The sequence below is a fragment of the Botryllus schlosseri genome, chromosome 6 (genome assembly GCF_051294905.1).
Source record: "Botryllus schlosseri isolate E-star chromosome 6, Bs_hap1, whole genome shotgun sequence".
NCBI lineage: Eukaryota > Metazoa > Chordata > Ascidiacea > Stolidobranchia > Styelidae > Botryllus > Botryllus schlosseri.
In genome coordinates this window covers 24,762,338-24,779,813 of record NC_137241.1, presented here as the reverse complement: position 1 = coordinate 24,779,813, position 17,476 = coordinate 24,762,338, and the positions used below count along the sequence as shown (strand labels likewise).

Here is a 17,476-nt window from a genome sequence, read left to right as displayed (position 1 = left end):
GCATCTTATTTTTACCATTCTTTCTCGCGAATGAGGTAATTAAATTGTGACGCATTCAATGATGCGTAAATCAAGGAGGCGTAGACGCGCACACTTGGCGCGTAAAATTATTTTCGTTACGCTCCGGGGTCAAGAGTCTTTTAACAATAAGCAAAAAGCTTTTGAAACTTGGAAGAACTTGCGAAATTAGCATCCCGTTCGATTCGCGTTTCAAATCGAATTTCAAGTCGCGCTTGCAATTTGTCGGATCCAAGTCTCCCGGGGTCGTTATAGTGGCTTTCGCTATTTGTCAGACATCATTTGTGAGGTTATCTCGGCCTGTCAATGTGATTATTACGCTCAGCGGCCTAATTGCCGATGATCTGCTACATAAAGCACTTGCTTTCATGACAGTTAAGGGGATGGTAAATCTCCAATTGACGATATGTCGCCTCGGATATACTTGCAGATGGTTGCATTTATATGTTACCATAAGGGTAATCAGGTGATCTTGCTTTACGGAATCAAAATCACAGAAGTGAATGTATATTCCATGCTTCAAAGGTTGAACAACGTGCGGCCCGCGACTTGCCACTTAAAATATGTCTTTCTCGACATCCACCAGTAAAAATATTCAACTATTCAACAATTACGTAACGTACTGTACTCGGAGCAATCAATGTAATCAACTGATACATTGCTATCCGTTGAAGCACCATAAAAGGGTGATATGGTAGCCTTCCGATGGTAGAAAGTGACATATGAACTGAACAATGACGATATTTAATGACGTGTATAATAACAGTCAACATAACGCCGTATTCATGAGCTATTTTCGTGGTTTTGCTGTAGGCAACAATTACGATTTGTGCTATACTGCGGTGTATCTATTTTGAAAGGAAATTATATATTGGTCCCTATGTAACGTCACTAACCGATGTCTAATGTGACTACAATGCACCGGCCCCGTCGCGGAACATGATGCGATAATATCAAATATAATAGTATGCAGAGGTGGTCAGTAAATAAGTACTTCTACTTCTTCGGAGCACACCATTAGGTTGAGCCTGCTTGCCCCAATTCTTCATGTGGTTTTGTTTTCAGTCTATATGTCAAGTTATAAAGTTTCTACAATTTTAATTTTAATAAGTAGAATTAGTTTTGGGAGGATTTTTATCACTATTATGAGTGAAAGTATGATAAGAACTAGGTATAATAGCATCTGTATCACCGTAACGGAATATATATTTAAATATTGCATCAATTTGTAGTGTCATGAGCTACTTTGCGTCGTTGCGAAGATACATCTTTCAATTTCGGAAGTTACCACCTGCGAATACCAACTAAAAGTACGCGACACCTCAACCAAATCTACTTTTTTAAAATATATACTTGAATAATTTTCAGACCTCTCATTTTTACACCCACTCCGCTGTCTTACACATCGCAAATTCTACATGTAATTGAGTAGAACTTCACGGAGTTCATTTTACTTCTAATACTTGAGTATCCATGTTTACCAGCAGTTGGTTGCAACACAAATCCTTTAAATAGCAGGGCAAAGGGCATGCATAAGAAAGTAGCTTGGATTCTTCTTAGTCACTGTACTTTTACAGCGTAGGGGTTGCCACTATGAATCAGTGTACCGCATTATAATAGGCTTGGAATCTTACGCCTGGTACCCTTCCAACCGCCACCCTACCCATCATTTATCGGGCTTGGAATTGACACTTGGATGCATTTTGCTACACGGTTTTTGGGTGGGAAAGGGACTTGTATACCGTAAACAAAATTGTGGCAAACATCTCCTCGATATGGAATATAATGACGTCATTTTTGCTTTGTTTCATCACGGTCTACTTGTGAAAACTCATAGCTGCTACGAAAGGTGCGATGCGACCCGCCAACAAAGAGAGTTTGGGCACATCAGAATTTGGGTTATGGCGTGCTTCCAGAGCTGCTAGAATTCAAGGTTGTAATGACTCGAGTCATGACTCGACTCGAGTCAGACTCGAGTCGCGATTTTTGGTTACTCGACTTGACTCGAGTCATTTTCTTAAAAATTAAAAATGACTCGACTCGACTCGAGTCAATTTGTGTATTGACTCGACTTGCACTCGAGTCATTGCGTATGACTCGGACCAAGTCATATGACTCGAGACTGAGTCTACCAATACAGGCATTTCATTGTAATTTCGAAGAATAGTAAAGTTATCACACTATTGTTATTTCGTCTATCAGTACTGGTACTTGAAAATGCTACCAAAAATTGTTAAAAGTGATAAGAATCATTATATTATGAATGCGAAGCTATCGATATCACCGAGCAAAGCTGTAAAAAGTGGGTTTCACATGACATTGCCTCGGGACTGATCAGTCAACACAATGACTTGGACTCGGACTCGAGTCAAAACACTGTGACTCGGACTCGACACTCTAGTCCGTGACTTGGACTCGGACTTGACTCGGTGGTGAATTGAAAATGACTCGACTTGACTCGAGTCAAAACTATAAAAGTGAGATTGACTTGTGACTCGGAACCTCATGACTTGGTTATACAACCCTGTGCCAGATGAAAGCAAGTTGGAAGGTAGTAAAGGAAAATATCCTCATTTCAGATGATTGTCCGAATTAAGGACTTGGCCATTTCAGGAAAACCACGGATTGAAAAATAGCCTACGCATACCTGCGAAAATCAACTTTTGACCCATGATAATGTATTTTGTTTTGACGATGTCGAAGGTCGTCTGCATAGCTTTATGATGTCATACTGGATTCAAACCACCAAATGTAAAAGCTCGAGACAGAATGTTTCCAGACGCGGTACCAGAGGGGTCAACAATCAATATGCTGGAAGCATTCATGCGCCGGTTGTCCAGGAAGTTCGGAAACATTGTCCGGATATTTTACGCCGAAGACCTCGACGAAGGAATTTTAGACTCGGAGAAGAATCTGTACAAGCGCGGTATCTTCCGACACGCGAAAGCCATCGAGGAATTCGTCAATGGAGACTCCACCAGCGCTGATCTTGCGGACGCCATAGCTAAGTATGTGTTAGATTGTGGTAGGCCTACACATGGCGCAACGATGCTTTACCTCCAGTAGGCCAATGGTTCTATATTTTATGATAGATTCTCATGCATTTCGATGTGCGACTATGCAGGGCCGTAACAGCACTTCGTCAGCCCCCCCCCAAAACGTTGGTCTTGGGCCCCCCCATAGGGTGATAAACCGGACTTATGGGGGGCTTCGCCCCCCAGACCCCCCTTGTCTGCCCGCTCATTTGGAATGAATGTCATCATTATTGGGTGTCCGTTAGCTGAGCCTCCCATTCACGCCTACACGCGCTAGGCGTGAAAAATTTTCAAGAATTCATAATTGAATCGATCAGTATCATTGGGGATTGCATATATATTGCTAACAATTTTTCATCCCCTATCTGCTGACGTATTCAGATTTACCGGTAGAGCTGAGTGAGATGTATTTAACGAGGTAGAACCCTCAATAATATCATTAAACATCTTCGGGCGTATGCCTGTTTGACAGGAACGAAACAGCACTTCGTCAGGTCCCAGAAAAACTTGGGTCTTGGTCTTCCATAGGGTGACAAACCGACCCCCGGTAACCGACCCCCTCCCCATCTTGTTGAATGCTCCACGAAATCAGCCGTACTGTTCAGTGAGCCAGCGCGAAGCGCAAAAATTTTCGATAATTAATGATAAAATCGGTCAATAAGATCGGGAATTGCATATATATTGCTATCAATTTCTTGTCCCTCTCTGGTCACTTTATCAGATGAGTGAGGTGTCTTGGAAACTGTGGGGCCCGTAAATAATAATTAAACATCTTCGGCGGGCGAACCCGTTGGTATGACTTCGTTACATGATGTTATTTCGTGACATCCTGTGACGTACTAAACTATAAAAGACGAACATGATTTCCAATTGGCTTTTCTTCGCGGCTAGGCTATGGACAATTGAAGCTATATGTATTTTGTATATATAACGAAGTTTTCGGTCAGCGTAAGGGCAGTCCTTTTCGGCCAAGGTTTTTACGCTGCCGATCGTTCTGGCACACTTATTGAAGTCGCATGTAATATGTCCTAAATCAGCGGTTCTCAACCTTTTTGGACATGCGCCCCCCTTGGCGATGGTCAAAAATATTGCGCCCCCCCCTGATTCCTCTGCACATATCGTCATGTAAAAAAGGGCACATCATCTAATAGTATACATATGGTATATCTTACGCCAATTTTGAATCCGCATTCCAGTTGTTGAGTCTTGCCGTCTACTTCATTTCTGATTAATTTCCCCCAAACTCGTTTGAGAATACCAAAAAATATTGAACAATACATCAATTTATTTCAAGGTGCACTGAGACTAATCTTAATGCTAAGGCTGCGCCTGTTTTTTGAATACCAAATGTTCAATTCTAGGATAGGTAGTAGATAATGCGCATCTCATATCGGATTCACAGTCGAGTTTGTTTCTTGATTTTGTCTTTATATTCACGAGAGTAGAAAAACCCTTTTCGCACAGGTAAGTGGATGAAAATGGAAGAAGTATGCGTATAGCCACATCACCCACACTCTTGTAGATGTGGATATATTTCACCCAGAACTCAGTAAGTGGTAGTGCTTCAAAGTCGTCTCTTGCAGTAGAATTGCATTTTAGATCCAAAAACTCCTCTTGCAAATAGTGCGGAAGAATATCCACATTCAAATGAAAGGGATTCCTTGTCATCCGCCATTCCGGAAGCTCGGTATCATTCAAGTCTGGAAAATAGCGTTCGAATTCTTGTTTCAGAAGTTGAAGGTGATTCTCCACCTCGGCTTTGAGCTCGCCCTTCATTTCAATTTGTTTTTTGTCAAGGATAGTGTCAAGGTTGTAAAATGAAGCCGCATTTCCTTTTTGAATTCGACGATACCACAGCCCAAGTTTTTCTACGAAAGCGTGAATCGCATCATAGTCTGCTATGCGATTCGTATCCTTCACCTGTAGGGAGAGATTTAAATTATTGAGGACTTGAAATATGTCCACAAAGTAGGCCAACTGCAACTGCATCTTCTCTGATGTAAATGACAGAAGCATATCCTTTTTACCATGAGCTTCCAAAAATAGCTTCAGCTCTTCTCTCATTTCATAGATTCGAGCTAACATATTACCTTTTGACAACCACCGAACAGATGTATGAAACAGTTAAGTTTCATGATCGGAATCCATATCCATATCTTGACACAGTTTAGTAAACAATCTCGTATTGACTGCACTTGCTTTGACAAGTTAACGATTCGAATGAATATTGCAAAATTATCCTTCATTGCAGCAGGTAGAGTTCTGGAAGCAAGAGCCTCTCGGTGAATCACGCAGTGCGATCCTACCGCATTTGTGCTTCTTTGCTTTATCCTGGCAATGAATCCACTTCGCGATCCAATCATTGCTGGGGCACCGTCAGTGCAGACGCCAACAAGTTTCTCCCATTTTATATCATTGTTATCAAAAAATGTGGCGATAAGTTCGAATATATCTGATTTAGTAGTCGTTTCCAAGGGTTTGCAAAATAATATGTCTTCTTCGATTGAAGTAGGCCCAACAAAGCGAACATAGACCATCAACTGAGACAATTGAGCAACATCAGTCGTCTCATCACACTGAATGGCGAAATAAGGTGATGCGTGTGAATCTTATCTATAACTTGACACTCAATATCCTCTGCGAGCTCATCGATGCGTCTTTTAATGGTAGAATTAGAAAGAGAAATCGCCGCAAGCTTCTTACTGCTCGCCTCACCCAGCACGAGCCTAGCTGCTCGTAGCATGCAGGGTTTTATCAACGTTTCGCCAATACTATGGGGTTTCTTCTCTAGAGCTATCATGTAAGCAATTACGAAAGACGCTTCAAGGACTTCAGCAGCCGGAGATTGACGAAAGCACTTGCTATATGCACCCTTCATTTTCTCAAATGAGGCTTTCTTGCTTTGGAAAAAAGATAGAGGCTTCATTTGATGGGCGGAATGTTTTTTCTCGAGGTGACGCTCCAGACGAGTTGGTCTCAACGCGTCGTTGCTCAGCTTTTGAAAACATATCACGCATTGCGGCACAACTTCGCCATTTACAATGGTCTCTATGAATCCAAATTTCAGATAATCTTCGACATATTTTCTCTTTTTACCACTCATACTAGTTCAAGCAAATTGACAATGTCGATGAAAATTCACGCCCACGCCGCTGCCTACAATAGCAATATTATCGAAATCGACATGAGTCGAAACCTCGGCGACACAGGTGCAGACAATGTGGCACCTGATCCGACAATTCCATTGTGACATCATCGTGCAATAGACAACGATATATGATCATGCGCTTGATGAATGTAAACCACGTAATACCGTTCATAATATCATCCATTCGCTTGGCTAGCGGAATGTTCAAAAGTACAGAACGTGTAACATTGTAACAATAATCCCGATAAATCTTCAGATAGTTGTAGATGAGAACAAATAACTTATGTTTATTATGTAAAAAGTTTCATTATTTGTAATATTTGTGATCTAGCGACTTATCCACAAAATGTTAACAAATTTTGGAGTCAGGTATGATAAGCCTGTAAGTTTGAAGATAATAACATGAATATGCGGTGATCGATATGTTATTAGTAGGGCTGGGCACAATGATTCGAGTACTCGAATCTGAATCGAGTATTAATTTTAATGATTCGAGTCGAGTAGTAAAAGATGATTTTTTCGAGTACTGAAATTATACGTTCCTCGCCACTGAAAGTTAATTTATCAACGAAAATTATAGTCTCGATACTAATTTTCACTGTTGAAGCCTTGAAACCTTGATTGGGGGTATCGTAGCATACGAAACATATAGTACGAACCTACGAAGGTTATTGGACGTAGCACATTTCCAAAGTCATGATAATCTCACAACATTGTCACCAAGTGGAATGAAATCGATACGGTACGAAAAATACCAAAGTATCATTTATGAGATGGATAACAGGCATTATATTCTTTGTGGTGGCTTAAACGGTACATATTTGATTTTTGACGCATAACATTCAGTTATGACGTCATAATTGTTGGTACTCGATTACTCGACTCGAAGCATATTTCGTGATTCAGAATCGAATCACTCAGGTACTCGATTTTGCCCAGCCCTAGTTATTAGTGCGAGATATAGATGTATGCTGGTAGTGACCACATGGAGCATGGCGTCGTTCTGTCCTGCCATGCTAAATTTGATCAGGTTTGAAATTGAATTAAATTGTGTTGATTTAGGGTAGCCTAATTGAGGGCGAAAACGGGCAACCTATATTGCATCTAAGTCTGTCTTAGGCAGTGCAGTTCGCAAGCTACTAACAAGAGCTGCCCAGCGCGACAAGCTTTTGGCTACTGTCGAAGCTATGAAGCAATGAATGACTTACACGTGGGAATTGCTCTCTATATCTCCAAAGAATTTCAAAAATTTGCTCAAATGAAGTTGAAATCAGCCTATACTCCGTTGAGCGTGGTTGCTAGAGTTTGTATTTTGCAAGCTTTCTTGAATATGGAATAAGTTTCATCTTCATTAATCGTCTTCTCATAATGGATGTGAAACACATGTTTAGACACGTACAATTTATACTGACTTTGTCAATTCTTCGCGCCCCCCCCCCCCCCTATACTGACTTCGTCAATTTCTCGCCCCCCCCCCCTGAGAGCCTCCCGCGCGCCCCAGGTTGAGAACCCCTGTCCTAAATCGTTATATGTCTTGGTGCGTCGTGTCGCGGTATTGGCATACGCCGATATTTCCATTTCTAAAAATCTTTCGTGTTCATTTCTTGGGGAGAGTACCAAAAAATCATGATATTTGGCACCTTGAAATCGCGCACAGCGCGAGATTTTTTTTTTAATTGCATAAATTTTCAAAAAATACTCTATAATTTATGCTAATTCACGAAATAATTTTGGGCCCCCTTCGAGCTCGGCCCCCACCCCCCCAATTGGGGGTTTTGGGGTGCGGCAGTTACGAACCTGCGACTATGTGACATGCGCTCGGTATTGAAATACTTTCAAATAAACGGTTTAGGTCAGGCTAACAGTGGACACAAGGGTTCAGTTAATAATTAGGTGTATCGGAGTCTAGTACATGGACAGTGCAAGCATAGCATTTTTAACACAAATGAACAATTTAATAGGCCAGTAATAATAATTGGCAAAGCAATGTTTATGTGACGACCTGAGTGATCAACTGATTAGGATACGATTTCAAAGACACCACAAAAAGCCTTCGCGATGGCCGGAGAAGTCAGGCACATAGCCTCAGTGATGAGACATAAGATCTTATCAAAATGCCCTCGATTGATCGATTTCATTTCAATTTTCCAATTCGATACGTCTCTTATGATTGAATTCGTATAAACATTTCAGTCGCAATTCCAATAGTGATATTCAATTCAAATACATTTAGGGGAAGGCCTATGAAATTTCCGCAGAAATACAGATACTGGCTTTTCAACTTAGGGTTAACCAGACTCCAACTCTTATACCGCATATACCTTACTCTGTACCAATAGCAACAGTATTTGTAAACGATTCGTGATCTTAAAGTGCACGATAAGAAGTCTTCACTGCCATGGATTACGTCGGACCTTGCGAAAGGGCGAATCCTGTACTTGAAATAAAACGGGTGCCTTTATTTTGTGCTAGGAAACTTATGACACTTATGGAAACTTATGAAACTTATGGGAACTTATGAAACTTATGAACTTTCCCCGCGCTGAAATCAAATTGGGTCACGCGTTAGCATATGAAGATTGCAACACAGTCGCGTTTGCTGATTGACGCTGAATTGGTACCTTTGAAATAATAGTCGACGTCAATACCACTCAAGTATTTGGATAAACTATGCTTCCAGTTAAATCTTTAAGACAACCTTTTCGGTTCGCGATATTATTTAAAATATTCGTGAAGTCGTGATATACTCATATCTGACGTATGAATATGTTGTTACTTATCGTTCCCAATGATTATGATTTTAAAAATAATATGTAGGTAGAATCACCGCACATCGACCAATCATCGCTGATGCGCAATTGCCCATTTCCATCCATCGTTGCTCTGGTTAAACCTCTAGTGAGTCTAGTCTCGTTGTCTCCTGGCAGTCCAGTCACAGGCGTGTAACACCAGTACCAACTAGGGTAACGGCAGAAACGAAATCCGTCGTGAAAATCGATCACTACTCAACGATTACTACTCATTTAGCGGATCACCGATCCGTTGAGGCAATTTCAAATTCTGTTTAATAAGTTTACATAAGTCTCATAAGTTTCCATAAGTTTCATAAGTTCCCATCAGTTTCCATAAGTGTCATAAGTTTCCTCGCACAAAATAAAGGCACCAAATAAAACTGTTGCTTTGGCACTGAGCCATAGTGAGTGAACATATCTGATTTGAATACGTCATTCGAAGGATCGGTCGACTTGCGTATGCGGGCGGGCCGCCAGCTACCAGATGTGCGGGAGATTTTCTCGGAAATTTTGCTCAACTGTTGGCTACCGATGAAGTGAAGAACGATGCCAAAATCGCCATCATGAAGACGCTGTCAATCATCACACTCGGCCACTTGGAGCACCAGGTAAGGTACAGGCAAACATTTAGCAGCATTTGCTTTCCGTGCGAGGTCGCCAGATATCGGAACAACAATGCAGCAGACTTGGACAACGAGAAAATTTTCAGCTTTTCCGAATTAGATTAGAATTAGAGCTACACATTTTTTTCCAAATTAGATTAAAATTATAATTAGAGCTACATAAGTTTTTACAAATTAGATCAGAATTAGAATTAAAGCTTCACAGCTTTTTCTGTATTAGATTAGAATTAGAGCTACACAGTTTTTCCAAATTAGATTAGAATTGGAATTACTGAATTCGCAAAAACTCCGAAATTGAATGAAATTGTAAATGGGAAATAAATATAGCAAGATTCAGTTCATATGGAATCACACTGCATTCCCATAACCATGAAAATGGCTAACGTCTGTATATCAAAATTGGCTCATTTTTTACGATATACCAGGGGTCATCGCAATAAAGGCCGGTGATCTGATTTGAGATTTTGGAAGAACGCGAATTAGAACATTTTGAAATGCTAAATTTGATTTCAGTTTTCAATTTATTATTGTTGTTGTTTCAAAATAAGCTATTCGCCTGTGCTCAACAATACTATTCCACACTAGCTGGAACGCCTTCGGCGATGGAGAGTCAGCTGATATCAATAAGCATTAAACATATTGCCTTGACGTGCAATGACACTGCCGAGAACGAGATGCTTAGAAAACGGCATAGGACATCGCCACAAGATCGATCTGTAGGATGAGATAGTGTGTTTCATCTAGTAACATGTTTGACTGGCCCCAATGTCGATTGAAAAGCGTTGGAAAGCGTTGTCGGGTATCGTGCCCAGCTCATAGTTCAAAATAAAATGAAGTTTATGGCCATGATATTTCTTGTTGTATTTGCGCTACATATATTAAAATATTACTTCTTTTGTGGTAACCATGAGCATATCCTATGAAAGTCAGCACGGCGTTGTACTAACGTAAAGTATTAAAACTAAAATGTTGTTAGCAGACTACAAGCTATACTAAGTTACCAGGCTATTTTTCGTCACAATAACTACTATGTCTGTACGGTGTAAGTAAGGTGACGGCGGCTTCGGCACTGGATTTCCCTACGCAAGAGGGATATTCAAACCATGGCCTGTTTTAGTAGGCAATGGTCAAACTCAATTCGGGTCGCCAGCTATATTTAAACCTTTGATCGTGTGCGGGCTAGGCCAGTCAAATGATGCCAAACTATTACCTCGAAATCTATACCTTATTTTTCACTGGGACGATTCATTATCTCGGGATTCTGTGTCGATGCCCTAGACCAGTTTCTAATGGTGACAATAGTCAAAACGAAACATTGCTGTCGGACGGTTATAATGTGGCGCATGAGCATGAGCACGAGCATGTAAGACGTTTGCTGCGTCCTGAGGGATTTTGTAAGTGGGAGCACTTCTTAATAAAAATATCAGCATTTTTCACGGGACGGATGAAATCGTCCCTCTGACTGTATGTGTGACATCCCTGGTCGAGAACAAAAAAAGGACAAACGAAAATGAAGTAGCAGGTGTCGAGATATGCGAAATAGATGTGTCAGATCGCCCGGAATTAGTATAGGCTACGATCCGACATATATCTATTTTGCGTACCAACAACCGCCACGTCAGCAATTCAATTTCTCCAGAAATTCGACTTGACTCTGCACTGTGAGCTAAAAAACTTATTCACACAGGATCGATGCGAGGCATTGGGGATTATTGATGACGTGATCGGAATCTTGGAAAGCAAAGCAACCCCCGAGGCTATGCTGTTGTGGGCGTCTTACTGTCTCCATAACATGATCGTGGGGAACATAAGTTGCATGGAGTGCGTCGCGAACATGCCCGCAATTCACAACACTCTCGCGCACGCAGCGGAGATGGACTGGAACGCGTTTGCGCGAAACTACGCGTCCGACATCATGAAACTGATCGGGCTGACATCTAAAATTCCTGTTTTATTACAATCGGACGCAAAAATATTGAGTTCGAATGACATTCCAAAAATATTGCAATCCATCGGCAGCATATCATAACAAATATATGCCCATCTACAATATATCGCAGGCGTTAAACCGATACGTGCATAACCATACAATTGAGAATATGAATCTGGGAGATTCGACTTCGGGTGGAAGGAATTCCAGCCAGCCTTGAAGTTGAAACGCACGAAATAACTATATGTGAAGTATGTATAAGAATTTTTGTCCCTCCAATTTTTCAATAATATTTTGTCTCAAGCTTTTCTCCCTTTGTTGTGGTGGCCCTGGACTTCTCGAATAACGGGTCACAACCCCAATTTGAGTCCGAAATACTAATCTCTAATGCGATCTTCCGGCAGCGTATTAATCTTATTTTTAGATTGAAAGAACTGAATTATATAGTTGATACATCCTGCTCATTGGATGTGTTGATATTAGGATTGACCAATACTTTCAGAGATTCCTTGTTTTCAGTCGATTTCCCATGCCTTGTTTTAACCTTAAAATACTATATCCTTACTTCGTTCCGTATCGTATCACCTGCACTTGCATATAAAATAGGGAAGATGAAAGATCCTGGTTCGTGCAACAAGAATTTTCATGAAAGTTCCTGATCTATAATGTTTGAAATTTTGGATTGATTGGAAAACGCTTTTGCCTCTCCGGCTATAAGATATTACCAAAGTAGTACTCATTAATGAGAGTACGTTCTGCATACTTGGTAGTGAGCCGTGACTTATTCTATTTACTCGTTTCGTAAATTTCTAAATGATGCAAGGTCACTTTGTGTCAGTTAAGTACACTCATTCACACCCGGTTTTCGGAGCTTAGGAATCATTTGCCCAACGGGCCATATATACGATTTCCGTCTCATGAGGCATAGATAAGCCTGCCGCCACATTATCGGTCATTGGGTGTATAGTGGTATTATCATTAGCAACTCAAATAGCGTGATTTTTCGAGCAAAAATAAGTATAATTGACGTCAAAAGTCTTATGTAGAATTTTCTTACTTGCTGCCATCGTGATGCAGCGAATGATCTACAGTTGAAATCCAAGGATTCTTGATGATTATATGTTCACACTCTGGAAAGACAGGTATCTCACGAAACTGTCAACGGGATATAGAACCTAGTAAGGCTAGTTCGTGAACGCGAAACTCTGAATAATCGAGGTTCATATAACGGACACGGATTTGAACCAAGCGTTCGCACTTAACATGCTTATTACAAATGCCTGTCGGTCGGGCGAAACTGGGCTAAAAATCGGGGCATTCGCTGATGTGCTTTTATAAACCTAAATGTAATCAATACAAGCATATCCGCAGCCGGTATGGTATACAGTGCTACAAAGCCTTGTCGTGGCGAAGCTTTTAAGTTCAGTAGCCTAATCACTTTAATATCGCAGACTGTCTTAAATCCTCAAATGTATCTAATACTGCATGATCACCATTTTACGGGATTCGGCATATAGAAATATCACTGAAAATATACATCCCGTCACACCCCATTGATGTATTACACAGATTACAGTATTTTCAAACGAAACAACATTGCACCAAAACATACTATCTGGAGAAAAGTACAGCACAGATGATGAGCTGCGTGAAAGGAGTGATTTTCGTAATCAGCAAATGTCACCTATATATATCGTCTTCCCCCTGCTTCTCAGACACTGATGCGCTGTTTTTGTCGTTTGCGTAGACAAGGAATTTTGATTGTCGACACGGTGATAGGACATAGGAACGTACACAACTGGCGAAAAGAGTGTGTAATTCCTTATATACGGGTGTCCAATATATACACCCAAGGTACACGCAGCCAGAGTATCGCTGTTCAAAAATAACTTTTTTTACCGGATTCCAGCCATTCACTGATTAAATTGTCAGGTAACCCTAAAAAACGCTGCACACCAAATTTGGTTCAATTGTAACATAAGTATAAGACTCCGAAGATCCAATTGAAATTCTTCATTTATTCTGGAAAATTTCAAAAAAATCAAATATTTATCTCAACCGCATGAAATTGTTGAGTTGTCTTCAATGATGATGCAAAGCAAATTTGACTCAATTTCAGCTAGTTGAAGCGGAGTTATTCGAGTTTTTCGTTGATAATTATCCTTGATTGGTCGATAATCAGAGAATTATCAACGAAAGCCTCAAATAACTCCACCTCTACTTGTTGGAATCGAGTCAAATTTGTTTTGCATCATCTTAGAAGACAACTCACCAATTTCATGCGGTTGAAATTAATATTTGGATTTTTAAAAATTTTCCATCTATCTTGGATTGCGCCTATTTCCACTCTCTTTGAAGAACAATTGATTTCCGCGGTCAGTAATTGTTACGGCATATTGAAAACTATCGTGATTTTTACGACAACGCAACTGCTCCCTTCCATATGTAAAGACCTGCTTCCTGCAATTCAACAAAGTAATGTAGTGTACGAATTTAAGTGCCCCAGTGATTGCGGTTACGCAGGAAGAACATCGAAGCGTTTGCAGGTACGCATAAACCAGCACGTCCCTAGATTTATCAGAACACGTGCATCACGCTCGGTGAAAAGCTCACCCTTGGCTCATCCGCTTAAGCTTGACACCAGGGTTGTAATGACTCGAGTTATGACTCGACTCGAGTCAGACTCGAGTCACGATTTTTTTGTGACTCGACTTGACTCGAGTCATTTTCTTGAAATGGGAAAATGACTCGACTCGACTCGAGTCAATATTTAGATTAACTCGACTTGTACTCGAGTCATTACGCATGACTCGACCCAAGTCATTGACTCGGCTTATTTTATATGACTTGAAGATGAAGAAATTTGCAAATCGTAATGGCTAGATCAACGCGTCTGACGAATTCTGCCGCCATCGCTATTTGTCACCACTGCTTCCGATGCACTCGTCTGATATCATATACGCCACCGTAAAAACAACAGACAATGGTACATATTAGCACAAAATGATACAGTAATGAAGGTGTAACAGATCCTCCGCAATCAACGTACTCAAGACTTTTCAATTATAGCAAACAATTGAAGCAAAGTTCAATTAGAGCCAATGCATTGACTCTGATGGTCAAGTGCTTGGAAGAGCTAGACTGATAAGCTTTTGTGTAGATTTGGAGGCGATGATTCTTTGCATTTTTCGGCGACTAGGATGAATTAGTATCCAATGCTCTTCAGTGTGGTTCAAAACTTCTTGTCAATTCCTGCATCTAGTGCACCAGTGGAACGTGTATTCAGTAGAGGTGGGTTTATTCTAAGGTAGGGTTGCCAGCCGTCTGGAATTTCCGAAATGTCTCGAATTTTGAAGTAAGTATAATAATTTTTTCCTAAATCAACATAATCAATATTATATTTGGGTAGATTTATGCTACATGAAATTTTTGTTCGCGCTGGGCGCGATTTAGTATCACATATGTCGGCTTTAATATGGGGACTACCACCCTCGAAAAAACTGCGATCACAGATAAATAAAAATAACATTCATTTACTGAAATAAGTCTAATTGTAATCGCAATTACAATTACAAGATAATATATATATATATATATTCGTAGAGTCGGATTACGCCGTTTCGATGCTTTATTCAAAGATAGAGGTTCTAAACCTGGGGGTAGTTTGCCTTTATTTTGGGGTTCGCGAAGATGTTGAATGCGATCAAATCAGTTTCCAAATAGGTCGTGGATAAGTCTGGGCAAATGTGCCGACCTTTAATTAGTAATCAGCTTATCCAATTTTGAGCAGGGCCACGGAATATTTTCATATTGGAAATGGAGTCGCGACCATAAACGGTTGGAAACCACTAGGTGTGCAGTGTATGTATAGCTCAGTGATGCATTGCGCACAGGCATTAAGCTGATAAATAATATTATCGATGTGACATGAGCATGACTTTTCTATGTACAATTTTAAGAAGTAATCGGAAAATTTGAAAAATGATTTTGAACAGCCCCGTTGTGCAATTATTTCTCCAATGCTGTAACTGCGATGTAGCCTGTAATGCATCTGGGAAAACCTTTAGTAATATCAAAAGGTATCTGTTCTTTGGTCACTGCACATAGCTGCATGCACGCTTTTACAGCATGCTGGCCTGGTGAAAATACCTCTCCAGACATAAACATGCATTTGTTGATTCTCTATTAGCTCTGACGCGAATTCGTTGGTTCTCTATCAGATAGCATGTAGACGTGAATTCGTTGGTTCTCTATCAACTATTTGTGATCTGTCGTCGATGTGGTCGAAATAAAAACTGAATGCTTGTATTTGTGATGCATATCAGACTGACAAGACAGATATTTGATTTTAAGTTCTGAGATTAGTTATTATATTGGCGGCCTGTCTCGTCTATCTGTATCATCGGAATTCGATATCACCCAAGCAGGATTGAAAACATGAGTTGAATATGACTTCAATATTGTGACTTGGACTCGGACTCGAGTCATAACACTATGACTCGGACTTGATCCTTTAAAGTTTAAACGGTGACTTGGACTCGGACTCGACTCGGTGATGAACTGAAAATGACTCGACTTGACTCGAGTCAAAACCACAAAACTAAGATTGACTCGTGACTCGGAACCATGTGACTTGGTTACAACCCTGCTTGACACTGATCGTTCAAAGGCCATAAATTCTGCCATTGGCAAACATCTATTGGATAATCCCGTCCGTGCGAAAAATTATCGAGGCGACAGATTTGGCGTCATCGGGAAGGGGCGCTCACATTTTCATCATCGTGTGCCTTGGAGTCGACCTTTATCAAAATATATTAGTCCAAGCTTTGTCAACAAAAGGAGTTCGTGTACCATCTTAAAATAGTACATTAAACACTCTCTTATTCGAGATCTCATTTCATGCTGGTGACGTCATATTTCAAGATACGATTGTTGATATACAATGTTCTTCCCAATTCTCTACTAGTTGCTGACGGTTACCCCAGACGAGTGTCAGCCGAAAATATTCGGGTTCATTTCAATATGAATATACTATTTCATTTTCCCTGATAAATTAAAATTTTTAGTTGGATCTGCGGAGTCTTATACTTGTTACAAATGAACCAAATTTGGTGTGCAGCGTTTTTAGGGTACCCTGACAATTTAAACAGTGAATGGCTGGAATCTGTGAAAAAATTTATTTTTGAAAAGCCCTAAGCCAGAGCCTGAGACTTATACCGCGGTATAAATCGAGTACATTTTAATCCAAAGTATGCATCCACGTAAGAAGGTATGTGCACATAGGCACGTAGAATTGATGACCGCGATATAATTGTGAGTTAGGTTATGTTTTCGCTAGAGTGTATAATAGCCCCCACTAGGCCATAGGCCGTTAGTTTTCGGAATACTTGTTCACCTGTTCACGTTCTACAATCGTCAAACCACCGTGACAAACACACTAACAAACTTTTTTTCTATTTTTCATTTCACCAACTTGTTCTCGAATAACACACTATTCTCGCTGAGATAGGAGAGCGCTTACGAAGTCTTTTAAGCGCCGTGACTCAACTAATCTCCGATAACTCTTCGAATTCGCGAGGCAATAAGTACGAATGTATGAAGTCGACCCTGGCAACTTCACTCTGTAAAGACGTGAAGCGGGTTAGTCTCTATTTTTTGCCATTACGACTCCGTCTGAATCTAGGAAATTATAATGATATTGAGTTATCTTGCATAGGCGTGCATGGCTACAGTGCTTGGCAACAACTGAAGGAAAGTGCTGTAGGCAGGAAGAAAAATCATTTACAGCAGGACGGACTAGTGCGCCATATTGCGAAACCTGTCCCTATCTACGGTCACTTCATCATCATCATTGGTTTATTTTCAATTGTATCAGTTCAATATACCACAAAATGCGATACAATGAAAAGACAGGAAAATGTCGAAGCGAC

General features: G+C 40.5%; 2 protein-coding genes across 3 annotated transcripts in view; both read left to right on the top strand.

The window, feature by feature from the left end:
- Window positions 1–17,476, top strand: part of LOC145441744 (disintegrin and metalloproteinase domain-containing protein 10-like) — a 110,917-nt gene that overhangs the window by 10,857 nt on the left and 82,584 nt on the right. The gene's annotated exons all lie outside the window — the stretch shown is intronic.
- On the top strand, window positions 2,773–11,670 carry LOC145441743 (armadillo-like helical domain-containing protein 2). The gene is made up of 3 exons (XM_080319680.1): window positions 2,773–3,026; window positions 9,436–9,601; window positions 11,304–11,670. Exons 1-3 carry the CDS (start codon window positions 2,788–2,790, stop codon window positions 11,643–11,645), a joined length of 747 nt encoding a protein of 248 aa, XP_080175806.1. The 5' UTR covers window positions 2,773–2,787; the 3' UTR covers window positions 11,646–11,670.